Consider the following 26,496-nt stretch of genomic DNA (forward strand, 5'->3'; position numbering starts at 1 on the left):
CTGGGGAACTCACACCGCTGCACAGACAACACAGGTGAACTTGAATCCAAATGGTTTATTTCACAGTTTTGGCTCTTAAGCCACTTCCATTGGGAAGAATAAACTCCCCGGAGTGACCTTTGAGAGCTGAGCGTTCTTGGGGTTGGGCAGCTGAGGGGCAAAGTCCAACGGGCATCCCATTCCTGCAGCCTGGGCTTTCCTGGCTGATGGGGTGGGGGACACCCCGTTTCTCTAGCTCCAGACTCCTGGGAACAGGGCAGAGGGCAGAAGGAGTGGGTTGCACCCACCAGGAAGCCTGGGGGTGCCCTTGCTGGAGGCTGGGGCAGGGTATGGTTGTGCCCGGGTACCCTTGGTGTTTGAGCTGATGGGGGAGTCAGCTGTCCTTTACAGTCGGGGGGGGTGGTTCTAGACTTTCCCAGCCTGAAATGACAGAAGTGCTGGAACAGGGGGTTGGGGGAGAGTGGCCTCCAGGACCAGCCTCAGGCAGGCAGCTTGGGACCCTCCCAGGCCCAGTCTATGGACGCAGAGCTGCCTGGGCCCGGATCTGCCCAGGAGGGCAGTGGCTGGGCCTGGCCTGGGCTCCCCAGCAGGGGCTGAGTGGATGAGGTCAGCTGGGCTGGTGCGAGGCTGGAGGCCCTCAGGGTGACAGCAGCAGCTGGATAAGCTTCTGGAACTCCTCCCGGTGCTCATAGATGTAGACCTCGGTCTCCCAGAGGGCGTTGACCAGCACTGTGTCGCTGACTTCATCCAGCATGATGTCCGTCCCCAGCTGGGGGTTCAATCTGTCCGGGCCAAGGAGGAGGGGGTCACCCTAGGATGCTCAGGCTGGGCAGGGGACAACAGCTAGGACCAGGGTGTGCTTGGGGAACAGAGCAGGCCCTCAGGGAAAGGGAGAGTCCACACCAGAGCTGAGGGGAAGGACAGTGAGTCTGACCAGGCCAGGGCGACGGGCTGAGGGGGGCCGGGGGCGGGGGCTGAGGGATGGGGGTGGACTGAGCCCTCACCTGAAGTACTGGATGCCGACCATCTCACACCAGGCCCGGGCACGGTCTACAGCCCGCCCATCTGGATCTGTGCACTGGCGAGAAGCAGGCTTGGTGAGCACCCGGCTCACACCTGTCCAGCCCTGCCATGCACTCCCGGAGCCCCCGCCTGGGGACCCCCAGGCTCTTTGAATCAGCCTGAACCACATAGCAGCAGAGTGGCTGGGACAAGACCTCTTTCTGGGACTGCAGAGACAGTCCCAGCTCTGCAATCACAGGGGCAGGGGACTCAGCAGAGCCCCTTCAGGGGTGATGAGTTGGGGAAAGGGTAGCAGCTGAGTGGACAGGTCTCCATGTCCCCTCTCCCTGAAGTTAGTTTCATTCTTTTTTTTCTCTTTCTTTCCTTCTTCTTTTTTTTTTTTTTTTTTGAGACAAGATCTCCCTCTGTTGCCAGGCTGGAGTGCAGTGGCGCAATCACAGCTCACTGCAGCCTCTGCCTCTTGGGCGTAAGCAGTCTTCCCCCTCAGCCTCCTGAGTAGCTGGGACCACAGGCACACACCACCATGCCCGGCTAAGTTTTCATTTTTTTGTGGAGATGAAGTCTCACTATATTGCTCAGGCTGGTCTCCAACTCCTGGGCTCAAGTGATCTGCCCACCACAGCCAAAGCGCTGGGATTACAGGGGCAAGCCACCTGGGCGGGCCACTCTGGAGCTTTTGTCCACTCTGGGCTTCTACACAGTGCTATGTTTGCAGAAAGGCATCCACAGCTGCAAAGTGTTTGAAAATGCCCCTGCTGGTGGTCTTTGAGGGACCCTGCCTCGCACTGAGACTCTGAACTGGGGACTCTCTCTCCAGCTGGCTAAAGCCCTATTGTCTCCCCTGACACCAAGGGCCCCACAGGACGAGGGGGAAGCCATCAACCTCGGCTGCAGACCCTGAGGGAAGTGGCCCACACTCACACAGTCCACCACCATCTTGCCCAGTTCCTTGGCCCCAAAAACAGTCTTGGCCAGTTCCCAGGGGTTGCTGGGGCGGAAGACATCCACACAGGTCACAGGCACCTGTGGGGACCTCCCTGTCCCCAGGGAGACAACGATGGAGAGTTTCTTCACCTTGTTGGCCTGACCCTGTTGGGGAGAGGACAGAGGCAGTCAGAGGGGATCTTCCACAGGCAGGGGACGTGCAGGGGAGTGTCAAGGGGAGGCCCAAGGCTGGGCTCTGAGGCACATGAGGGCAGGGCAAGAGGCCTCTGGTGGCAAGAGCACATGTGGCATGATTTCCAACCAGCCCCTTGCAGGCCCCCCAGAAGGGCTGGTGCAGGCGGCACGTGCCATCTGCTTGGGACAGCACCTGTGTAGCAACAGGACCACACATACACCAGCTGTGAAAAGGATCCCGCCCACCCCATCTGATGCTGGCCCAAGTCAAGTCGAGGATAGGGGAGGAAAGGCAGAGAGTGTGATTCGCCAGGTGTTTGCATCATGACTTCATTTAATCTCTTGTCAGTCTGTGGAGTGGGCACTGATCACCCAGTTTGCAAATGAGGACTCTCAGCGAAGCTCAGGCCCAGAAGCAGCTGCCCAGGCCACGTGGTAGGGAAGTAGGGGCTAAGGCTTGAACCCGGGCCCTGGGTGCTGCCTCTCTTATTTGTTTCAGAACAAGCTCTGCAGCTGTTCTGATTTGCTGGATGATCTTGAGTGATGCCTCCCACTCTGGCTCCGAGGCTCCCCATCCGCATGCAACAGGAGAGTTAGGCTGGCCGGTGTCTGACAGTCTGCCACCTGCAGGAAGCCTGCCCTGCCTGCTCTGGCCCCTAGAGGGCGCTCCCCTCCCTGTCCATCCAGAGCCTCTGCTTCGCCCGCACAGCAGCAAGGATGGAGCTCAAGGTCCAGGCACTGCTGTGACCATTTCACAGACAACAGCATGCCAAGGCCTCCCAGCCTCCTCAGGGAGGCACCATGATGGCCCCATTCAGTAGCTGCAGTGAAGCATGGGCAGAACTGGGACCCCCCCCTCCGAGGCGCTCTGGCTCCAGGGCTGGAGCTCAGCCACCGAGCTCGCTCCCCCACTGCTTTCAGCTGCACCTCCGCAGGGCGAGGGCGACTACTCTTCCTCCAGATCACTGACTCTGCACTGCCCTGTCCCCAAAGTCCTCAGGATGGGTCCCCTGTTCCAAGGAGCCCTTTCCGAGCCCCCAGATCTTTTAGCAGAGGCATCACGGTCCTCCACCACGGCACCAGCAACCAGTGTGGGCGCACGCTCCTATTGCACTGTTTCTCCACAGAGGTGAGCTCAAGGGCAAGCAGGTGTCCTATCCCCAGGCTGACCAGAGTGGCCCGTTCATGGTATGCGTGCCGCCCTCCCCACTCATGCACCCTTAGAGCACAGTGGGCCTCAGACCCCGTCTTAGCACAGTGCTTCAGGCAGACCCCACCCACAGCACAGGTTCCAGTGACATCAAGTTGCCCTGCGTGCACATAGGAATGAGTGCGTGTGTAAAAACCACCTGCCGTCCTGGGGGTCGGTCCCTAGCATGGTTTGCTGGAACAGGGTTGGCTCTCGGGAGCAGTGGGTCCAGGCCCTCTGGCCTGAGGCACTCACCTTTCGGATCAGGTCCTGATTGTACTCATGGATCTCGGTCATGGCGTCCAGCGTGGGGTTGTTGGCCAGCAGCCCGCCATCCAGGAAGCGTCCATTGGGTCGGAAGTAAGTGGGGGCTGCCCCGCTGCTTCGGGCTGCCCGCCACACCAGTTGGTCTGGGGGCAGGAAGGGAGGGCGCCCCAGGGGCATAAGGGACTGGTATAAAACCCATGCACTCAGATCTCAAGGTGTGGACCCACCAGGCCACACTGTCTGGCCAATTCATCCTGGTGGAAGGCAGGTCCAGCTAAGGACTTGCCAGGGACGTTTGTAACCTGCTGGGGACCTGACAGCTCCCCCGCCACCAGCCCCCGCAATCCCTGTCCTCAGCCAATAAAGACCAGCACAGTGGGTGGGTCAGTGGCAAGGGCAGGACTCCCACCCGGCACTCCGCAGCCTCTCAGGCTAGTTGCTCCCCATGGATGCATCAAACACAGTTTAAACCTGAGGGCTGAGTTGGAGGCCTGAGGTTAACGTTCTGGTTGAAACGAGGCTCCCGGACAGTTTCTGGAGCATCGTAGTTCCGGAAGAGGTGGAGTTCAGCTGGCTGCCGGTCAGACAGTGTCCCTGTCAGCATCACCCTGGAGAGAAACGAGGCGGGAGGACCACGGAGCCACCCGTCCACCCACCTTTCCCCTTCCCCGACATTCTCAGCCCAGGCCTTGGGTAGCAGAGTGCCTGCTCCAACCTCTGTTCAGGATGGGTGGGCTTCTCCCCCCACCAGGCCCCCAAAACAGGCTCTCTTCTTCCCACCAAGCAAACTCCAGGCCTAGAAGAATTTACTATCAAGGGCTACCATAAGTTCAAAATAAAGTCACTATTACACTAACTCGTTCAGAAAAAAATAAAAAGAGGAAATATTCCCTCAAAACCCAAAATAGGAAAAAACGGGTTAAACTCACCCACGAGCACGAGCATGGACACAAAATTTCTTTTTTCTTTTTTTTCTTTTTGAGACAGACTCTTGCTCTGTTGCCCAGACTGGAGGGCAGCGTCGTGATCTCAGCTCACTGCAACCTCTACCTCCCAGATTCAAGCAATTCTCCTGCCTCAGCCTCCTGAGTAGCTGGGACTAGAGGCACACACCACCATGCCTGGCTATTTTTATTTTTTATTTTTTAATAGAGACAGGGTTTCACCATGTTGCCTAGGCTGGTTTCAAACTCCTGAACTCAGGCAACCTGCCCGCCTTGGCCTCCCAAAGTGCTGAGATTACAGGCGTGAGTCACCGAACCTGGCCACACAAAAATCTTAAACAAAACATTAGCAAACTGAACCCATCAGAATTCTCTCTAGAAGTAAAACAGAGTAGGCCTCAAACTGGTATCTGCACACCCTACGTTCACAGCAGCGTTATTTATAATAGCCAAAAGGAGGCAACCAAAATATCCCCCTGGATGAATGGAGAAGCAAAACGTGGTGGATACAGACAATGGAATGTTATTCAGCCTTAAAAAGCAAGGAAATTCTGGGTACAGTGGCTCATGTCTGTAATCCCAGCACTTTGGGAGGCTGAGGTGGGTGGATCACCGGAGGTCAGGAGTTCAAGACCAGCCTGACCAACATGGAGAAACCCTGTCTCTACTAAAGAAAAAAAAAAAAAAATTAGCTGGGTGAGGCAGTGCATGCCTGTAATCCCAGCTACTTGAGAGGCGGAGGCAGGAGAATTGCTTGAACCCAGAAACAGAATTCTGACACATGCTACAACACGAATGCCAAGTGAAATAAGCCAGCCACAAAAAGGCGAGCCCTGTACGATTCCACTTACATAAGGTAATGTCAAAGATAAAACTGCAACTAATTTAAAGATATCAGTTGGCTTTCATTGATGAAATGAGAGTCAGGCAGTCCACAGAACCAGTTTACGTTCAAAGAACTCCGGCCTGCAATGTGGTCAGTGTTGACGGACTGAAAACCAAAGTGAGGTGTGGAGCTTAATTGGTTTGCCTTGTTTGAATCAGTTGCCCACCTGCGACTGACAAAAGATGGACTGTTGCAGCTAACCAGAGCTGAGCTGCTGTCTCATGGGTATGTGCCTAAGCTAACCAGGTTCACGTAGCATGAGTGACTCTGTATTGGTTTGGTCTATTGGCCTTGTACAGAATCCTGGTCCAAATCAATTACCTCCTACAAATTTTACTTAGAAGTACCCAGAGTAGTCAAACTCATAGGAAAAGAAAGTGAAATGGGGGTTACTATTTGAGCACTTCTGAATGATCTTTTCACATGTTGAAGATGAGTCCTTTGATGGATGTATGGCTTTGAAGTCCTTTCACCCCTTTTAGGGTGGTTTTGTTTATTTATATTTATTTATGTGGGGGTAACCATGTTCTTAATGGAGTAGAATTTATAAATATTTCTCTTTTTATAGTTTGTGTGTTTTGTTTTCAAGACAGGGTCTCACTCTATTGCCCTGGCTGGAGTACAGTGATGTGATCATAGTTCACTGCAGCCTCAGCCTCCAGGGCTCAAGCGATCCTCCCATCTCAGCCTCTCAAGTAGCTGGGACTACAGCCATGTGCCACCATGCCCAGCTAATTGTTAGTTTAAAATTTTTTTTATAGAGATGTGGGTCTCACTATGTTGTCTATGCTGATCTCGAACTTCTGGCCTCAAGTGATCCTTGCACCTCAGCCTCCCAAAGAGCTGGGATTATAGGCTTGAGCTACCATGTCTAGCATATTCCTATTTTTGAGAAAAGGAAACTTCGGGGCCCATGCTTGTAACCACTTCTTCTCACTACTGCCTCCAAGAATAGCCCTGATGTTCTTGAAGAAGGCCATGGTGGAGGATCTGCTGCCCAGAGACACCAGGACTCATCATATTTAGGCTCTCTGGCACAAGGACAGCTTTCCAACCAGTGGAACAAAACAGCCTGGAGCCGATCCAAGCGCAGAGGGACGCTTGACCCACTGCTGAGGAAGCAAGCCCCACGGATGCGGAGGGAAAGACAGACTTCACAGATGGAGCTGGGAAATCGGCCAGTCACGTGGAAAACATTGGCCAGTCTCGGCCAGTCTCAGCCAATGAAGATCTCGGACTTCACCCTCATGCGAAAATCAATTCCAGGGTGATAGAAGACCTAAACGTAAAAGGCAGATCTAGAGAGCTTTCCAACTTGACACAGGAGAATTGTGTGCCGCCTGGGGGTAGCAAAGGGGTTCGTGAATGAGACATCAAAAGTACAGACTAGGCTGGGCACAGTGGCTGACGCCTGTAATGGGAGGCGGAAGCAGGAGGATCACCTGAGCTCAGGAGTTGGAGAGTAGCCTGGGCAACATGGCAAAACTTCATCTCTACAAAAAATACATGATTTAGCCGGGTGTGGTGGCACATGCCTGTAGTCCCAGCTACTCGGAGGCTGAGGTGGGAGGACTGCTTGAGCCGAGGAGGTCAAGGCTGCAGTGAGCCGTGTTCATGGCAATAAACTCCAGCCCAGGCCCCAGAGCAAGACCCTGTTTCAAAAAGGAAAAAAAAGGAAAAGGAAAGCGGGAGGGGAGGGAGGCGGAGGGAGGGGGAGGGAGGGTAAGGGGAGGAGAGGGGAAGGAAAGAGGAAGGCAAAGGGAGGGGGGAGGTGGGAAGAGAAGATGGAAAGAAAGAGGGAAGGAGGGAGGGAGGAGGGAGGCAGGGAGGAAGGAGGGATTACAAGAAGAAAAATATTTATAAATATTAAGAACATTAAGAACATGGGCCCACCAAAAACAAACAAACAAACCTGGAGACACCCCAAAGCAAAGACAAGCCCCAGAGTGGGAGAAGAGATTTAAAGTCCCTGGTCTTGGACCCTAGGGAAGACCACAGAGGGGATGCCAGGCCCCTGAAGTGGGGGGAGACTCACTTTCAAAATATGAAAAAATCACTAAGAAATGCTCAAAACACTCTGCATGGAACACACCTTTCATCCAGCCCCGAACGGGATGCATTGCTTAGTCCTAGGATTTAGCTTCCCAAACAAATGTCTCCTGGAGACGTGACTTTCTCCTTTAGTCTGACTTAAATTAGTTCAAGTCTTGTAGGCCTTAAATTAAAGGCAGGACTGAAGCCCTGTGATTATAACCTAGGAGTCCGATCATGGGAGCAAGTACTGTCAGTACTGTGAGAAACTGTTCAGCCGTGTCATTTGAAAGGTCAGTGGGTTCCTTTTGCCTGGGCAGCGAAAACCCAGCCTCTGCCCAGGTGGTCTCAGAGAAGGGTGGCCAGGCTCTCTCCTGGGAAGTCCCAGACCCCTGGCCAGGCAGGGTAGAGCCAGGCTTAGCAGGTATATGGATGCCCAAAAGAGAGCCACACACCAGCCCTCTGCCTCCCTGGGAGGGGGCTTCCCTCTGCTGCCCTCAAGGGTGGGGTGCTCTTCCCCTGTTCTCCAGGAGCTGCTCCCCACCCCAAGCAGGACAGAGAGCCCTCTGTCCCCAGGGAACGACTGCAGTGCGCCAGGGCTTACTTGGGTTTCTTGACGTCTGTCATCTTGGTGTGCTCCCCAAACTCCCGCTTCAGGAACTCCTCCAGAGGCCCCGACTCGTAGGGTCTCGAACCCCGGAACACCTCATCCTTCATGCGAAAGTACACACCGCGCATGTAGGCCATGGACTTACCTAGGAACAAGGGGGCGGGAGGTGGGGCGACAGGACGGCCACACGCTGGGCTCCCCCAGGAGAACAGCCTGCAGAGAGTCTGAGCCCGGGAGGTGGCTGGAGGAGGTGCATTTACCGAGGCCTAAGCAAACCCACATTCTGGGCCCTTCCTTTGCAACTTCCCAGACAGGGAGAGAAAAGCCCCCTTTTTGGCCGGGCGCAGTGGCTCATGCCTGTAATCCCAGCACTTTGGGAGGCAGATGAGGGCAGATAATGAGGTCAGGAGATCAAGACCAGCCTGGTCAACATGCTGAAGCCCCATCTCTACTAAAAATACAAAAATTAGCTGGGTGTGGTGGCGGGTGCCTGCAGTCCCAGCTACCTGGGAGGCTGAGGCAGGAGGATCACTTGAACCAGGAGGGAGAGGTTGCAGTGAGCTGAGATCACACCACTGCACTCCAGCCTGGGCGACAGAGACTGTCTCAAAAAAAAAAAAAAAAAAAAATGCTTGCTATGCTTTTTATTAAATATTATCTACCTCATTAAGTTCACACAGCCAGCTCTACCCTCTGTGGCCAGAGGGTAGGGGAGCCCCAAGCCCGCATGCCCAGCCCTTCTCCTTCCAGCCCGGGACCCCAGCACCTGCAGCGCACCCCTCCACAAAGGGCTTACAGCCCTCCCCTCCCCTTCCATCCTCTTTCTGCAAAGCTCTGAAAACAAACTCAGCCCCCTTGAGGGCATGTCTCAGCCCAGCACCCCCCACCCCCAGCCCCGGCCCCAGTGCCAGCTCTCACTGTGCAGAATGGCCAGGGCCAGGATGCCCCCAGTGCTGGTGCCCGCCACCCAGTCAAACAGGTCCTTGGTGGCCACACCCGAGGCCTTCTCGATGGCGATGAGGAGCTGGATGATGACCAGCCCTTTCACTCCTCCTCCATCCAGGCACAGCAGGTGGTCGTGGCTGCAGTGGGAACAGCGGTGGGAGAGAGGAGGGTCCCACCATAGCCCAGCACTTTACATCCGCCCTCATAGCCCTTGTCCCCTGCAGCTGTGCCCTGGCAGACGGACCCAGACAGACCTGAGGAACCTCACCCCACGGGGGGTTGGGGGAGGGGCAGTAAAGGAACAAATGTCCAGTATTTTCAGGGGGTGGAGAGTACAACAGAGAAAGGGAAAGGAAGGTCGGGGGATGGCCTCACTGACCAGACTCCATCCCAGCAGGCTCCAGGCCAGTCTCCCCAACTTGAGACACCTGATTTTGGTATCAGGCGTGACCCGAAGCAAGTGCCTGATAAACAAGGCTGGGGGAGGAGGGGCCGGGACCCTACAGCCAGGCCAGGAATGGGCAGTCAGGGGGTGTCAGGGCCCTCCACTCGAGGTAGGAGAGGCAGGGGAAGGAAGAGGTTCGTGCCAGGGGCTGCAGGAGGGTGCCACCAGCATTAGCTCATGTCATTGTCCCAAACGCCTGAGGCAGACCCTCCTGACATCCCTGTGCTTCTTTATTTATAGAGACAGTCTCACTCTGTCACCCGGGCTGGTGTGCAGTAGTGCAATCACGGTTGACTGCAGCCTCAACCTCTGGGCCCAAGGGATCCTCCCACCTCAGCCTCCGAGTAGCTGCGAACACAGGCAGAAGACACTGCACCTGCTCTCTGTGCGTATTTTTGAGTGAAGAAGGGAGTGCAGCTCAGACTTTGTTCCCAGACGCGAACAAAGTCACATGGATGGGATCTGGACCCAAACCGAGTCTGCCCCTCCTGAGTCACATGCTCTCCAGCGTGCTCTGACGCCATCTCCCCACTTCCTGCCTGTCCTCACTGGCCATGCCCTGGGGGAACGCCTTCGTGGTCTGCTCAGCCTGGAACCTTCCTCTGATCTTCTCGTCATCCCAATTCAGCTTGAATGCCACCGCTTGAGAGAAGCCTGCCCTGACACCACCAGCACCCTGCCCCACCCGCTTCCTGATGGAGGATGCTTCCACTCCATTCATGATCTCTCACTCTCTTCCTCCTGCACTGACCGGGAGGCTCCATGAGGGCAGAGGCCAAGCACCGCTGCTCTGGGCAGTGCTGTGTATCAAGGGGATGCAGGAGGTGCCCGAGAGGGCTGATAAATAGAGGAGGCCTGGATCCCACCTCTAGGGGTCTTTTCCTGGACCAGGTGCCCAGCCCCCCAGCAAGCCTACAGGTGGCAGGGGAGGCTACGCTGCGGCTGGGGCCCAAAGCAAACAAGCAAGACTCCTGAAGATTCGGTGCTGGTGACAGAGATCAACCCAGAGGGTGCAGGGCTCTGTAGCTTGGAAGGTCCAAGTGGGGAGGCACCGAGGGGTCTCCTAACTCTCCCCTCAGCCCTGCTCCAGGGAGGGCGCTGAGGCTCCAGAATCTGGGGAATCTGCTTCTCCTCCTCTGGGAAATGTGAGTCCTCCCTCAGGTGCAGCTGCCTTACCTCAGTCCCTGCACAGCAGGGTGTGTGTGTGTGTGTGTATGCATGCGTGTGTGTGTCCGTGTGTTTGCATGTGTACACAGATGTGAGTGCATGTGTGTGCATGTGCTTGTGTGTGTGCATGTGGGTGTGGATTACATGTGTATCTGTGTTTGTGTTTGTGTGTGTACACGTATGTGTGCACGTGGGTGTGTATGCATGTGTGTGTGCACGCAGGCATGCAGGGGGCACAGGGGAGGGAATGCTTATGGGGCAGGGGCACCTTCAGGGCACACAACGGGGTGGCATGGAAGTGAGTTGGATGTGTGGGGACCCACAGAGCTGCACGATCACAGCCTGGCCCTGGGAGTGGAGCTGCCTCTGGTTCTGAGAAGAGCTTTCCCTGAAGGGGGCTGGCATCAGAGAACCCAGAGAGAGCCTGGGGTAGCAGGAAGGACGTGGGTTTGGAAGACCCGGGTGTGAGTCACCACCCTGACACTCACTCTGTGTGACCTTGAGCAAGTCACTTAACCTCTCAGGGGCTCAGGTTCTGCATCTGCAAAACAAGGTTACTAATTCCTCCCTGGGAAGGCTGTTCGGAGCATGAGAGGCTAATAAAGAATAAATTAATCAACCGCAGCAATGGAGGTGGAGCCAGCACCGTGGCTGGAAAGACCTTTGTCTTGGTACCGTGCTGTGCCAGTTGGCACTGATTCCAGGCACCGAGGATTATGCCTGAAGGGTTAGCCCTGGGCTTCTTCTCTGTGTCCTGTCACCCAGGCCTCCCTCTTAGAATGGACCTGGGTATACAGCAGGTGCTGGGGAAGACAGCCCATGCCACTATTCTGCAGAGGGAGATGGTTAAGAAAGCTGGTAGGAGCAGGGGGAAGCAGCCGCTGAGATCTCCCCAGGGGTACCCGGGCATCTCCCCCTCCTTGAGCCATGAGGAGGTCAGGGAGGGAGGCCAGAGCACCGTGCCAGCCCCCCAAGTCCAAGAAGCTTGACACTCTGGGCTGGTCCCCCAGAGCCTGCACCGCCAGGAGTTCATGAACAAGTGACACAGACTCTCCACGCTCTGCCTCTGCTGAGAACTATATGACTAGGAGCAGAGCCACCTCGCAGGCTGTGGGGGTGCAGAGAGAAAAGCCCCGAGCCTGCAACAGTTGGGGGGTGAAGGGCAGGAAGTGCACACGTTCCCCCCTGTCCCCGCTCTCAATCCACTTACCTACGCTTCTCGTCCCTCATGGAGCCCAGGATGAAGGCTGGCTTCCGGGCCCGCGAGATGTGCATGAGATCCTGCAGTTCTGTGAGGCACAGGGCAGGGCATGCTGTGGCCAGGCAGGTCCCCAAGCCCTGCCACCCCAGGGCTCCCTAGATCAAACCTGGGCTGTGCCTTGCCCACAGCCACACCTTTACCCCACTCCCCCTGCCATCTGTCCCTTGCCCCCAGGAAGGACTGTTTGTCCCAGGAGAAAACTGAGCCAGAGGCCACACGGAGGGAAATGGCTGGAGTGGAAAGGGGAAGGGCTCCCCACCCTGCCCAGCCAGCTCCCAACTCCCCTCAATGTCTTCCTCTTGAAACCCTGAGGCATGAACACCCTTGAGTGTCCTCCTCAGACAAAGTGCTTCTTGCATCGGAGCGATGCTGCTGATAATCACAGGGGCTAAGAATTCGTATTCCCTATTGACAGGTGAGGCTCAAAAGGGATTCATGATTCGCCAACGTCATTTAGTCAAAAAGATGCTCCTCAGGGTTTAAGTCCATGGAGGAAGGGAGACACCCCTTGTCCTGATCCCAGGTCTGGAAATCCCAGTGGCCTCTGGGATCAGGCCCACCATCCACTCTGCCCACGTGTTCTTTTGGGTCTGAGGCCTGCCCCATGCCCACCCAATTGACTAGCTGCCCCTCCTGCAAGCAGCCCAGCCCCCAGGTGCCTGGCACAGCAGCCTGCGTGACCCCAACTCTGACAGCCCCCCACCACTGTGCAGGGTCTAGAAGCAGCAAAGCAGAACCGAGGGCTGCGAAGCGGTGTCTCCCCATCCCCAGAGCACACAGCTGTGCGGTGGACAAAGGAAGCAGGAAAGTGGCCAAGAGAGGCCAAGGACAGAGCTCAGGGGATAGGGCGCAGGGGAGGGGCCTGGAGCGTGTATGCAGCTGAGAAGGGCGAGTTGGGGAACGAGAGCTAGCGCTAATGTCGCAGGCTAGGCTCAGCGGCCTCTCCAGGCCCAGGGCATTACCCATCTGACGCCGCACCCCAGGCCCACCATCCGGCCTGGCTTGGGTGACTGCCTGCAAAATTGAGATAAAGACGGGAGGTGGAGGGGGCAGTTCCTGGGAGGGGAGACAGAGGTGGAGCCAGAAGAACTAATGGAGGTGGTCATCGGGCTTCTCCAGAGCTCCAGGCTTGGTCGGGCTACCCTGGCTGGAGGTGCTGCCGCCACCACAGTTAAAAGCCTGGCTCGCCAGGGACTGGCTCCCGGCTGCCCTCTGTTCAGGGGATGCCACTCCCAAACAATCGAGGTCCCTGGGTGGGCCATCTGACAGAAAGCCTAGAAAAGGGCCCTGTCTAGCCTGGGGGTGTCTCCCTGGGTACCAAGGAGGTACCTGGGCAGATGCTGGCTGCCTGGCCACATTCAATGCCTAAAAGTCACCATGGGGCCAGGAAGGGGGCACACAGGTCTCAGGTTCAACCCAGATTCACAGTGTGATAGAGGTGAAGCCAGAGGGACAGAGGAGAAGCCAGAAGGCCTGGGTCCCCAGACCCCCAACAGCACTCCTCACTGCCCACCCTGAGCTCCCTGGAGACAGGAGGGCAAGGAGTGCAGCGACCCTATGGGTGCCACTGGAAACACCCAGGCCTGAGACCGTGTGCAGGGCACATCCTCTCAGGGGCAACGGACCGGGAGACGTCAGCCAGGGATGCCCTAGGCCTCTGGGATCTGTGGGTTGCTGGCTGCCTGGAGGCTGACAAATCCGGCTCCATCCTCCCCTGCTTCCTTCAGTGCCTTCCATCCTGGGGATCCTGTTGCTTTGGTGGAGCCTGGGAACCAGCTGGAGAAGAGGGAGTTGGGGGGGCAAGGCCTACCTAGGTTGTTTAGGCTGATCGGTGGGGGCTGAGCTCTTTCCAGGGAGAAGGGGTGACGTGGTGCTGCAGAGCCCTGCTCCATGGGGACCCCGTGGATGTGTGGGAAGCAGTATTCGGCCCCCACAGTTCTCAGCAGAGTCAAGATCGCCTTCCTGGTGACAACTTGTCATGGTTTGGGGAAGGGGAGATCACACAGGATCAGAAATGGTGCCACATGCAAAGGAGAGGCCCCTCCTTTCCACACTCTGTCCCTTGTCCCAGTTAACCAGGCCCTGGGCACCCCCTGACAGGGAGTGCTGCCCCCAGGCTGGTACATCCCAAGCAGCTTCCTAAGGCCAGGGAAGGGGCTGGGGACTGACCACGGGATATGGGAGGAGGAGGTCGGTGTTCACCCTGCCCGATGACTGTGGGAACTCCTTCTTGCCTTCTACCCCAGCCAAGAAAGCCGGATTCCTGCGGCCACGTTCAGCGAGTCTCAAAAATGCTAAGTGGATAGTTGAGGGTTCCAAAGGGACTAGTGAGCCAGCCAGTGGGCACCTACTCCGTTTGATGGATGGGACCATTGAAAAGGAGGCCACAGGTGTGGTGTATGCAGACACCTGCATGTGCCCTGGCAGGCATACACTGGTGCCACCAGGTACCTGCCCACCGTGACCCCCACGGCTCCCTGCAACCTTCCAGAGTGGGATCCAGGCATCTGGTGAGGAGGCTCTACTCTGTCCAGATCTGAAGCTAAGGCTCATTGGGCGAGCATGCAGCGTGGGTCCATGCACTCCCGTCCACACAGGCATGCTCGGGGCTGGTACAATGCAGCGCATGCACCCTATGGTCATTCTATCCAGTGGTCCCATCAGTGAATTTCCCCACAGTGGGAGAAGAGGGCTGCTGCTGCCTCTCCTGTCCCCACCCCTGCTGGGAGACTTAGCACCCTGAGGTGGGGGGGCACTGCAGGGAAGAGGATGCTGGTAGGGCAAGCTCCTCGGTGAGCATCTACTGCCCAGGGCCCTTGTGCTTGGGTAAGGAGCCTCCCTCTCTGAGTGCCAGGCACTCCTGGCAGCTCTGAGCAAGGCGAGTCAGCACAGGACGCTGGCGCCTGATGGCTGGGACTTCCCTCCTCCTCAGTCCCTGCACCCATCCCACCCTCACCCCACTCTGGCCCCAGAGTGCAGAGCACATACGTTTGCTGATCTTGGAGGCTAGGAGCGTAGGAGTCTCCCCAAAGTCATTCCGGGTGTCCACTTCTGCTCCAAACACAATGAGGGCCTTGATCATCTCCACATTGTCTTTCTGTCAGGGATGGAGAGAGGACAAGATGTGTAACTGCTCAGGGAACTGAAGAGCAAAGGGACCCCTGGCTGCCTGCCCTAACCTGTCAACTCACCCAGCAGGCCTCTCGTCAGCACAGGGAGACACTGGAACCCTCCTGACCCTACCCCAGTCAATCTGCCATTTGATGGCCGGAGCCCTGACAAACAAGCTTAAAAGCACCTACAGGTAAGGGTTTAATAACCCAGGCAGAGGCCGGGCGCAGGGGCTCATGCCTGTAATCCCAGCACCTTGGGAGGCCAAGGCAGGTAGATCATGAGGTCAGGAGCTCAAGACCAGCCTGGCCAACATGGTGAAACCCTGTTTCTACTAAAATACAAAAAATTAGCCAGGTGTGGTGGTGGGCACCTGTAGTCCCAGCTACTTGGCAGGCTCAGACAGGGGAACTGCTTGAATCCGGGAGGCGGAGGTTGCAGTGAGCCAAGATCACACCACTGCACTCCACCCAGGAAACAGACTGAGACTTCGTCTCAAAAAAGGAACCCAGGCAGAAACTAGAGGTGACTCGCCCCAGCTCTGCCAGCTCTACCTCCAAAGAAGTAGTGCATCTGTACCCTGACCCAGGAGCCAAGGGGATACAGTGGGTCAGCTGCTGGTGGCTTTCAGGAGTAGCAGGGAGAGGGTGGGTGAGGGCAAGGAAGGCCGTCTTGCCCAGCCAGTCCAGGGTGTCATCCCTGAGGGGTCACTGAACACCCATGCCCCTGGCGGCAGCCTTCAGGGGAGTGCCCCTGCAAACAGCATCAAGCATTTGCACAGCTGGAGGCCAGGCAGGGGCACAGGGCATGGCATGCTTTCACAGGACGCACCAAGCAGCTAGCCGCCTAGAAGTCTGGGCTCTGGTCTTGTCACCTCCCTCTTCTTGGGACCTGATTTCCCTGCTAGAGTATGAAGTGGTGCGTCTGGAATTGGGTTTTCCAAACAGTTCTTCACATTCTATTAGGAATTCTATGGGTACAGGTATGTGTGTGTTTTCATCACTAACTGTGATTTTGTGTGTGTGGTTACCTTTTATGGTTGGCACTGGGTGGATGGATGGATGGATGGCCATTTATGGTAGTGAAGCAACATTTCTTTTAAAAGAAATTTAAGTCAGTTGAAAAGTGAGCCAGTTTGAAGAGATGATTAAGTACATAATTGTAAAGGTGGTTGATGAATATGCCAAAAACTGCGAAGATGGTATGAAAATCACCAAAATACCTCAGCAGTTCTCAAAGTAAGACCTGAGGACGCCTGTGAACGCATGAGACCCTTTCAGAGAGTCTGCGAGGTTAAGAATCGTTTCTCTTGTTCTATTTTTTGAGATGGAGTTTTGCTCTTGTTGCCCAGGCTGGAGTGCAGCGGCACCATCTGGGCTCACTGCAACCTCTGCCTCCTGGTTCAAGCGATTCTTCTGCTTCAGCCTCCTGAATAGCTGGGATTACAGGCACGTGCTACCATGGCCCACGAAGTTTGTATTTTTAGTAGAGATGGGGTTTCACCATATTGGTCAGGCTGGTCTCAAACTCCTGGCCTCAGGGGATCCACCCATCTCAGCCTTCCAAAGTGTTGGGATTATAGGCGTGAGCCACTGTGCCTGGCCAGTTATTTTTTAAGCTTTTAAAAAAATTTTAATTTTAATTTTTGTGCATACATAGTAGGTATAGATATTATTTTTAAATGCAATAAATATTTTGAAAATTTCACACTTTAAATTTGTAATAGAGTAAATATAGACAAATAAAATCCAGATCATTAAAAGATCTTTGTGATTCTCAATAATTTGTGAGAGTATAAAGTGATCAAATAGGCCAAAAGACTTGAGAACTACTGAACTACATCATTCCAAGGGCCCGCCCAGTGCTAAAAATGTCCAGAGTTTCAAAAATCAAATTATTTATAGTTTCAGCCTTTTGGGCAACAACATCTCTCCCAAGTGTTGACCTTTGGTATAAAACAGGATGTCCGGCTGGGTGCGGTGACTCACATCTGTAATCCCAGCACTCTGGGAGGCTGAGGGGAGCAGATCACCTGAGGTCGGGAGTTTGAGACCAGCCTGACCAATATGAAGAAACCCTGTCTATACGAAAAATACAAAATTAGCCAGGTGTGGTGGCACGTGCCTGTAATCCCAGCTACTCGGGAGGCCGAGGCAGGAGAATCGCTTGAACCTGGGAGACGGAGGTTGCGGTGAGCCAAGATCGTGCCGTTGCACTCCAGCCTGGGCAACAAGAGCAAAACTCCAACTCAAAAAAAGAAAAACAGAAACAAAAACAGGATGTCCTTGAATTTGTCCTGATTTGACTTCTTTTAGAGTCCCAGGGGTCTCTCATGTTCCATCACTGAGACTCAGTAAACTGACTTATACTCATATGGTATTGCTATGGAATACATGCACACAGCTGGGCAAGGTGGCTCACACCTGTAATCCCAGCACTTTGGGAAGCCAAGGCAGGCGGATCACAAGGTCAGGAGTTTGAGACCAGCCTGGCCAACAGAGTAAAACCCCATCTCTACTAAAAATACAAAAACTAGCTTGGCATGGTGGCACACACCTGTAGTCCCAGCTACATGGGAGGCTGAGGCAGGAGAATCACTTGAATCCGGGAGGCAGAGGTTATGGTGAACCAGGATCGTACCATTGCACTATAGCCTGGGTGCCAGAGCGAGACTCCGTCTCAAAAAAAAAAAAAAAAAAAAAAAATATGTGAACACACACGTGTCTGTAACACAATAACATCCTCCTCTGCTAGATTTAGTATGTTCAGACGCTAGCTGTCTAACCAGACTGTAAGGCCTTTGAGGGCAGGAACTGTGTTCTATAATAAACCAACGAAGGTGCCCAGCACCTGCCGCAGGCTGCTGGGCTGTACATTCAGGCTTTGCCCGCCAGGATGTTTTGTTTGTTTGTTTGTTTGTTTGTTTTGAGATGGAGTTTCGCTCTTGTTGCCCAGGCTAGAGTGCAATGGCTCGATCTCAGCTCACCGTGACTTCTGCCTTCCAGGTTCAAGCCATTCTCCTGCCTCAGCCTCCCGAGTAGCTGGGATTACAGGCATGCACCACCACGCCCAGCTAATTTTGTATTTTTAGTAGAGACGTGGTTTCTCCATGTTTGTCAGGCTGGTCTCAAACTCTCAGGTGATCCACCCACCTTGGCCTCCCAAAGTGCTGGGATTACAGGCATGAGCCACCAAACCCGGCCAACCGGCCAAGATCTGACAGTCTACCCGGCCAACCGGCCAAGATCTGACAGTCTCCCAGGGAGGTGAAAGCAAATGCGGACCAGTGAAGGGAAGCAGGCTGCTCACTCGTGCCAGGTACTGCTTATGTCATTTAGACATTCTGCAGAGCATGACCAACTGTCCACTGTTTAATCAATCCTCTCCACAACTTTTCCAGGTAGGTATGGACACCACCGTTGTCAGGATGAGGAAATCGAGGCTGACAGGTGACATGGCTTGCCCAGGGCCAGTCTGTGGCCAGGGCTGTCATGTTTCCTTCTCACGCCATGCAAATGTCAAATGCGGGGACAGGTGGAAAAGGTACCAATGTACACAAGAGGTGATGATTTTTAGGGCTGACAGGGGGACCTGGAAGGCTTCCTGAGGGAGGAAGCAGGATCTGAAGTGAGTTTTGGGTGGGAAGACGGTTTGGGGCCACTGAGGAGGGAGGGAGATGATGGGGAGGAGTGCTCCAGCCCAGACAGCCCCCCGCATTCCCACTGGGGCCCCACAGGGCTCACCGACATGGCCAGGTGCAGCGGCGTGTTGCCGTGCTCGCCGCGGGCATCCGCATTGGCCCCGTGGGTCAGCAGCACCATGGCACAGTCGAAGCGGTTACGCATCACCGCCACGTGCAGGGCCGTGTTCCCTGCAGAGCTGGTGCCATTCACGTCACAGCCCCGTTTCAGCAGCATGCGGGTCATCTGTGGGAGACGGTCAGGCCAAGTCAGTGCAGGCACTCGGGGAGCTGCTGTGGCTTGTGACCCCTGGGCACCGCCACTTCCTCTCTGAGAGGCCTACAGGCACTGGGAAGCTGGAAAGCACTAGCAACAGGATTCCAGGGGTGGCCCCAGTTCTGGGGCACCTAGACTGGCTCCCATACCATCAGCAACCCAGGACAAGGGACAAAAAGCCAAAGGTGTGCTGACTGTTTTAAGAGGCTCTGGTTCTTTCCTAGGGCTAACAGAACCCATCTCTCCTTGCAAAGGCTCCTCTGGGCCCTGTCCTGAAGTGCCCCACTCCCTGGGACCTGCAAAGGTATCACCTCTCACTGGGCCTTAGCAAAACACATCCCTGTTCCCACAGCAGCACTGGAGAGCCTTGGGACCAGGGAGGGGAGCCTGGGCTTTGGAGTCACACAGACCTGAGCTCAAAGCCCAGCTCCACTCATCCCAGCTGCCTGGGCTTGGACGGGTCACTGTAGCCACATGCACCTCAGGTTTCTCTTCTGTAAGAATGGGAGTGCAAGTCCCCACCTCACAGAGTGTGATGACAATGAATGACCACACCTACACGGAGGGGCCTGACTCGGTGTCCAGTTCCTGGAACACAGAGGTAACCCCGAGACTGCCCTCCCTCCTGGCCCATCACGTTGAGAAGCAGACCATGATCACTGGGACATCCCGTGTCCTGTCGAGCTGTGCTTCCTGGTGATGAGACCAGAGGCCTCCATCCTCCCAGGAGGACAGAGCTTAGCTTAGGGGAAGGCCTTAGAGGAGACGCCCAGCCAGGCTTCCTGTGTGTGCAGCTAGACCCAGCACCACCACCACCACCATCATCATCATCATTATGGTTAATACTGTCAGCCTGACTGGATTGAAGGATGCAAAGTATTGATCCTGGGTGTGTCTGTGAGGGTGCTGCCAAAAGAGATTCACATTGGAGTCAGTGGACTAGGAAAGGCAGACCCACCCTCAATCTGGGTGGGCACCATCTAATCAGCTGCCAGCATGGCCAGAATGTAAAGCAGGCAGGAAAATGTGAAAAGGCTAGCCTGGCTTAGCCTCCCAGCCTACATCTTTCTCCCGTGCTGGACGCTTCCTGCCCTCGAACAGCAGACTCCAAGTTCTTCAGCTTCGGGACGCGGACTGGCTTCCTTACTCCTCAGCCTGCAGACTACTGTGGGACCTTCTGATTGTGTAAGTTAATGCTCCTTAGTAAACTCCCCTTTAATATCTATATCTAGCCTATGAGTTCTGTCCCTCTAGAGAACCCTGACTAATACAATCATCATCATGCCACCTCCTACTTGGGAAGCACTTTACAATTTGTACAGAATTTTGTCATGCACTAACTAGCTGACTTCAACACCTCTCCAAAGCAGAATTCACGGATGAGGAAACTGAGGCACAGGGTGGATCCTGCCGCCCAGCCAGATTGCAGCAGAGCCATGCCAGGATCCCAGCTCTTCATGGGCTTCTCTGCCTGCAGACCCACTACAAGATCAGCCCCTAAGTGCTAGCCTCAGAGTGCCGTCGGGAACCTGCTTCCTGCAGGCACTGAGGACCTGCAGGGCCCTGCCCCCTGCCCCCTGCCCCCTGCCCCCTGCCTCACCCCACCTCAAGCTCCACTCACCTCTGCGTTCTTGGCCCAGTGGAGGGGGCTGGCTCCGTAACGGGGGTCTTTGCTGTGGATCTGGCTGCTGTCCATGCTGATGATCATCTCTGCACACCTAGGGAGAGAGGGGCCCAGGTTGGTGAGCGGAGGCTGGGATCCACTTGGCATGGGATGAAGCCAGGACTCAGGGCTTCATCTACTGCTTAGAGAGCATCACTGCAAACAAAGCTCAACAGACCCAACCAGCATGCCCACCATGGTATGTTAAGGCTGTACTGAGCCCCTCGAGGCACAACTAACCCCCTCCTCCAAGAAGCCTTCCTGGTGACTGCCACCAGCAATGATCACCCTCCCTGGTGCTGGCTTGAGAGTCAGATGGGCTCAAAGTCAAGCCCCAGCTTCCTCACTGGTGGCCTCCAGAAGCTGAGCAACATGGAGAGAGTGCTCAGAGGAGTGGCTGGGGTGTAAGGAAGACCGGGCATGTCAGAGCCCCGTTCTGTGCCCAGCACACAGCCGCCCTCCACCTCCTTACCACACCGTCAGGGTTTCAACAGTGACCTGCATGCTATAGGAAGCAGTATGGCCGAGTGGGTAAGAGTGGAATTGCTTTCTACTCAGTACACAACCAAAGGACTGAAAGCAGGGACTTGAACAGACATTTCCCGACTTATGTACACAGCAGCATTATTCACAACAGCAAAAGGCGGAAACAGCCCAGGTGTGTATCACTGACTGACTGAATGGAGAAACAAAATAGTATTCTGGCTTTATAAAAAAGGAAATTCTGGCTGGGTGCGGTGGCTCATGCCTGTAATCCCAACACTTTGGGAGGCCGAGGCAGGCAGATCACAAGGTCAAGAGATTGAGACCATCCTGGCCAACATGGTGAAACCCCATCCCTACTAAAAAATACAAAAATTAGCTGGGTGTGGTGGCATGCACCTGTAGTCCCAGCTACTTGGGAGGCTGAGGCAGGAGCATTGCTTGAACCTGGGAGGCGGAGGTTGCAGTGAGCTGAGATCGCACCACTGCACTCCAGGCTGGCGCCTGGTGACAGAACAAGACTGTCTAAAAAAAAAAAGAAAGGAAATTCTGATACATGCTACAGCACAGATGAACCTTAAAGACATCATGCTAAGTAAATAAGCCAGACACAAGAGGACAAATACTGTATGATTTCACTTACATGAGGTTCTAGAACAGGCAAGTTTGAGAGACAGAGAGGATATGAGAGGTTATCAGGGGCTGTGGGGAGGGGAGAATGGGGAGTTGTTAATGGTTACAGAGTTTCCGTTTGAGGTGATAAGAAAAGTTTTAGAAATAGCGGTGATGGGGCCAGGCACGGTGGCTCACGCCTGTAATCCCAGCACTTTGGGAGGCGGAGATGGGCGGATCACTAGGTCAGGAGTTCGAGACCAGCATGACCAACGTGGTAAAACCCTATCTCTACTAAAAATACCAAAATTAGCCAGGCATGGTGTCATGCGCCTGTAATCTCAGCTACTCAGGAAGCTGGGGCAGGAATTGTCTGAACCTGGGAGGCAGAGGTTGCAGTGAGCCGAGATTGCTCCACTACACTCCAGCCTGGGCAACAGAGCGAGACTCCACCTAAAAAAAAAATAGGAGTGGTGGTTGGACAACATTGTGAATGTGATTAAAACTACCAAATTGTACAGTTAAAAGTGATTAAAATGGCAAATTTTATGTTATATATAATTACCACAGTTGTAAAAATCAACATAGTATATCAGAACCATTGAACTGTATACTTTCAATAGGTGAATTGTATGGAATAGAAACTATATCTCAATAAAGCTTTTTTTTTTTTTTTGAGTGCAGTTACTAGGAGCGCCCACATGTTTAATTCCCAGGTCTGGCACTTACTGACTGCCTGACTTTGGGCAAGTTACTTAATCTAAGCCTTGGTTTCCTCAACTGTTTTTTGTTTGTTTGTTTGAGCCAGGATCTCTCTTTGTTACCCAGGCTGGAGGGCAATGGCATGATCATAGTTCACTGTAGCCTCAAACTCCTAGGCTCAAGCGATCCTCCTGCCTCAGCCTCCCAAAGTGCTGGTGGAATTAGAGGCATGAGCCACCACACTTGGCCCTCATCTTTGAAAGGGGAATAAAATACATCCGTTCTCTGGGCTGTGGTGAAATAGCCCACATGAAGGCTAGGCTGGCGGCTGGGACAGCGTTAGTGTGCAGCTGCTCTTCTCTGTTACGAGGGGTGCCCAGCACAGGCCCAGCATGGCCACTGCACCCAGCCTAGATAGCATTTTAAAATTTGAGGCATCCATCTCTTTTCTCCTTTTTATCTCACCCCCCACCCCTTTGAACATAATTTTCCTGAGACCAGGGTTTCCCGGGCTCCCCAAACACGGGCCTGCACCTTCCTTCCAGCGGTGCCATCTGACAGAAAGTGGCCTCTAGGTAGACAGGCCCTTGGCCACCTTGCCAAGCATTTCCCCGGCTTCGAGCTGGGCACACAAGAAACCAAGGAGCACTGAAGCCATCGGGGGCTATTCAGATCAGGCTGGGCTGGGTTAGAGGAGCCAGGTGAGCCTCGGGGTTGCATCAGACTCCAGAACTGGAGTACCACCTGGAGGGGAGCTGGAAGAGGAGACCCCAAAGAGGGCTACGATTGGTTTTCTCCAGTTTGGTAGAGGGAGGTTCACTGCTAGGGATTAAGGTGCATTATACAAAAATTTTAAAGTCTCTTCCTTGTACAGCTGAACTTGTGAACCGAGATTCCTGACTCCTACCCATAATACAATGATGGCGCACCTTCTTCAGGCCAGGCCAGGCCCAATGAGGCTTGTGAACCCGGGGCCTCTGCTCTGAGGCTGGAGATGCTAAGATCTATGGTGGACACTGCTCACCGCGGGCACGGGACAGGTGATATGAGAGCTGGAGGCCAGCAGGCCAGCGGGTAGGGCGGGGAGGGAGGTCTTACCCCTTCTGAGAGAACTTCATGGCGGAGTGGATGGGGTAGCCGTTGGGACCCATGATGTTGCAGCGAGCATTGCACAGCAGCAGCACGCGGACCATCTCCTGCTTCCCTAGCTGGCAGGCCAGGTGCAGCGGGGTCAGCCCTTGGTTATTCACCTGGTTCAGGCCAGCCACTGCATTCTTTCCGAGGAGCTGATGAAAGAGGAAGGGAAGTTTGACTCCATGAGGATGCTGGTAAATAAGAGCGTAAAGAGGCCGGGTGCGTGACTCACGCCTGTAATCCTGGCACTTTGGGAAGCCGAGGCAAGTGGATCACCTGAGGTCAGGAGTTTGAGACCAGCCTGGCCAACATGGTGAAACCCCATCTCTACTAAAAATACTAAAAATACAAAAATTAGCCGGGCGTGGTGGCACACATCTATAATCCCATCTATAATCGGGAGGCTGAGGCAGGAGAATCACTTGAACCCAGGAGGCGGAGCTTGCAGTGAAACAAGATCACACTATTGCATGGCAGCCTGGATAACAGAGCAAAAACTCTGTCTCAAAAAAAAAAAAAAAAAAAAAAAAAAGCAGAACATAAAGAGAAGCAACAGGAAAGCCAAATGCCAGTGTGGATGGGAGGGAGGGAGGTGTCAACCTGGCATGACTGTGGCTCATGTGAAACATTTCCGAGTCAGGGAATTTAAAAGCTGGCTGTATCTCAGGATGGGTACTGGGGGTCCAGGTGGGAGTGATTCTTGCTTTTCATTCTGTCCTGATTGATTTTTTTCTCCACATACAGGTACCATGTTTTCAATGAAAGAAGAGCAGTATTAGGAAGAGAGCTAGAGGCCAGGTACAGTGGCTCATGCCTGTAATCCCAACACGTTGGGAAGTGGGAGGATCACTAGAGACCAGGAGTTTGATACCAGCCTGGGCAACATAGGGAGACCCCGTCTCTACCAAAAAATTTTAATAGTTAGCTAGTATGATGGCATAAGCCTGTAGTCCCAGTTGCTCAGGAGCTGAGGCAGGAGACACGCTTGAACCCAGGAGGCCGAGGTTGCAGTGAGCTGAGATTGCACCACTGCACCCCAGCCTGAGTGACAGAGCCAGACCCTGTCTCAAAAAAAAATAATAATAATAAAAAGAGAGAGCGCTAGGAGGGTTTTATTGTCTCACTTTTGGCTGAATGCTGTCTCCCTCCATGAGGTTCATTACAACCTCAGTGTACCCCTGTAACACTAGGGTCACCTCGGGGAGAGCAAGGGGCTGGCATCGAGGCCAATGGAAGGTCAAGCCCCACCCTCTCGGCTTTGTGTTCCTCCCTGGGCACCCTTTGTAACAACATTGAATCTCACTTTCTTTGAAAAGGGGATTAATGATCTTCACCCCATGAGTGTATTCTGAGACTTAACTAGAACACATGCAACACTCAGTTCAGCGTCAGGCGCCAATCAGCACCTGGTAAAGGACAGCTGCACTCCTGCATGGCTATTGAGAGGTGGGTGTGCATGCCCTCGCATGCAGGCAGGGTCTGCGTGGGACCATGCTGGGTGCACAGAAGATTCTTAGCGGAAGTGGAGTTCAACAGTGGGTGGAGAATTTCCTTCGCTGAGAGCAGGAAGCATAAGATATGAATCCACATTTTCTAGGCCGGGCACAATGGCTCACATCTGTAATCCTGGCACTTTGGGAGGCCAAGGTGGGCGGATTGCTTGAGGCCAGGAGTTGGGGACCAGCCTGGGCAACATGGCAAAACCCCATCTCTACTAAAAATATGGAAATTACCCTGGCATGGTGGCACGTGCCTGTAACCCCAGCTACTCTGGAAGCTGAGGCACAAGCATCACTTGAACCCAGGAGGCAGAGGTTGCAGTGAGCTGAGACTGCACCACCGCACTCCAGCCTGGGCGACAGAGGGACACTCTGTCTCAAAAAAAAAAAAAAAAAAAAATGAAATCCACATTTTCTGGAATAATGTAGTTGCATTCTGATTCCAAGGCACAAAGAACAAGATCTTTAGAAGAATTTTCTAATTCTAGACAATAAAACATAATCTAACATCCTGCCTCTTCTTTTCAATCTAATATAGGAAGTTGCTTTTAATAATATCACCAGGCAGTGGTTCACACCTGTAATCCCAGCGCTTTGGGAGGCCGAGACTGGTGGATCATCTGAGGTCAGGAGTTCAAGACCAGCCTGGACAACACGGTGAAACCCCGTCTCTACTACAAAAATACAAAAAATTAGCCTGGCATGGTGGCGCAAGCTTGTAATCCCAGCTACTCAGGAGGCCGAGGCAGGAGAATCACTTGAACCCGGGACAGAGGTTGCAGTGAGCCAAAGTAGCGCCATTGCACTCCAGCCTGGGCAACAAGAGTGAAACTCTGTCTCAAACTAATAATAATAATAATATTACCTCATCTGCTTGCCCACAATTTAAAAAAGACAAATCTTTTCCCCAGGTAATCAAAAATGTTAACAGGAGGGCCTTTGGCACAAACGCCGACAGGAACTGGAGAGAGTTCGGTTTGCTTCGTTTGAATTCCTGTAAAACGGGGTGTCCAATATTTTGGCCTCCCTGGGCCACATTGGAAGAAGAATTGTCTTGGGCCACACATAAAATCCATGAATGATAGCTGATCTAAAAAAAAAGATCAGTGCATAAATCTCATGGTGTTTTAAGAAAGGTTATGAATTTGTGTTGGGCCACATTCAAAGCTGTCCTGGGCGGCAGGCAGCCTGAAGGGCCTCAGGTTGGACAAGTTTGCAAAAGGTTAAGCTCAGGTCCTGCCGGCCCACAGGCCCCTCCAGGCAGGCATCTGGCTCCGTTTGTGCTCAGGAAAAGTGGAACTGAGCTGACTGACTGGAACGGGGCCTTGAGTTTATTTTGCTGGGTTGGAGGTCTTCCCCAGGGTTATCAAGCAAAGAGGCTGAGGATGTGGCTCCTGGAAAAGTGCTGGGAGGGAAGAGCCTCAAGGACCAAGGTGGGACAGTGAGAGG

At 54.1% G+C, this 26,496-nt stretch overlaps 1 protein-coding gene across 13 annotated transcripts in view; it reads right to left on the minus strand.

Annotated features, from left to right (window-relative positions):
- Nucleotides 1-40: 40 nt before the first annotated feature.
- PLA2G6 (phospholipase A2 group VI) overlaps nucleotides 41-26,496 on the minus strand; it is a 52,014-nt gene continuing 25,558 nt past the window's right edge. For 6 of the 13 annotated variants that reach the window (XM_032266739.1, XM_032266738.1, XM_032266746.1 and 3 more), the window contains 13 exons: nucleotides 23,513-23,700; nucleotides 20,576-20,672; nucleotides 18,742-18,924; nucleotides 14,876-14,984; nucleotides 13,698-13,859; nucleotides 11,837-11,915; nucleotides 8,988-9,151; nucleotides 8,064-8,214; nucleotides 4,070-4,206; nucleotides 3,587-3,741; nucleotides 1,945-2,112; nucleotides 1,005-1,078; nucleotides 638-782 (listed from right to left, as the gene is read on the minus strand). In XM_032266739.1, the coding sequence (XP_032122630.1) occupies nucleotides 638-782; nucleotides 1,005-1,078; nucleotides 1,945-2,112; nucleotides 3,587-3,741; nucleotides 4,070-4,206; nucleotides 8,064-8,214; nucleotides 8,988-9,151; nucleotides 11,837-11,915; nucleotides 13,698-13,859; nucleotides 14,876-14,984; nucleotides 18,742-18,924; nucleotides 20,576-20,672; nucleotides 23,513-23,700 (1,812 nt within the window). Of the gene's footprint in view, nucleotides 783-1,004; nucleotides 1,079-1,944; nucleotides 2,113-3,586; nucleotides 3,742-4,069; nucleotides 4,207-8,063; nucleotides 8,215-8,987; nucleotides 9,152-11,836; nucleotides 11,916-13,697; nucleotides 13,860-14,875; nucleotides 14,985-18,741; nucleotides 18,925-20,575; nucleotides 20,673-23,512; nucleotides 23,701-26,496 lie in introns of all 13 variants that reach the window. The other 7 variants (XM_032266736.1, XM_032266740.1, XM_032266745.1 and 4 more) reach the window with 7 other exon arrangements.

This window comes from Sapajus apella, unplaced genomic scaffold (assembly GCF_009761245.1).
Source record: "Sapajus apella isolate SASKATOON/1434 unplaced genomic scaffold, GSC_monkey_1.0 scaffold160, whole genome shotgun sequence".
In the NCBI taxonomy this organism is placed as follows: Eukaryota; Metazoa; Chordata; class Mammalia; order Primates; family Cebidae; genus Sapajus; species Sapajus apella.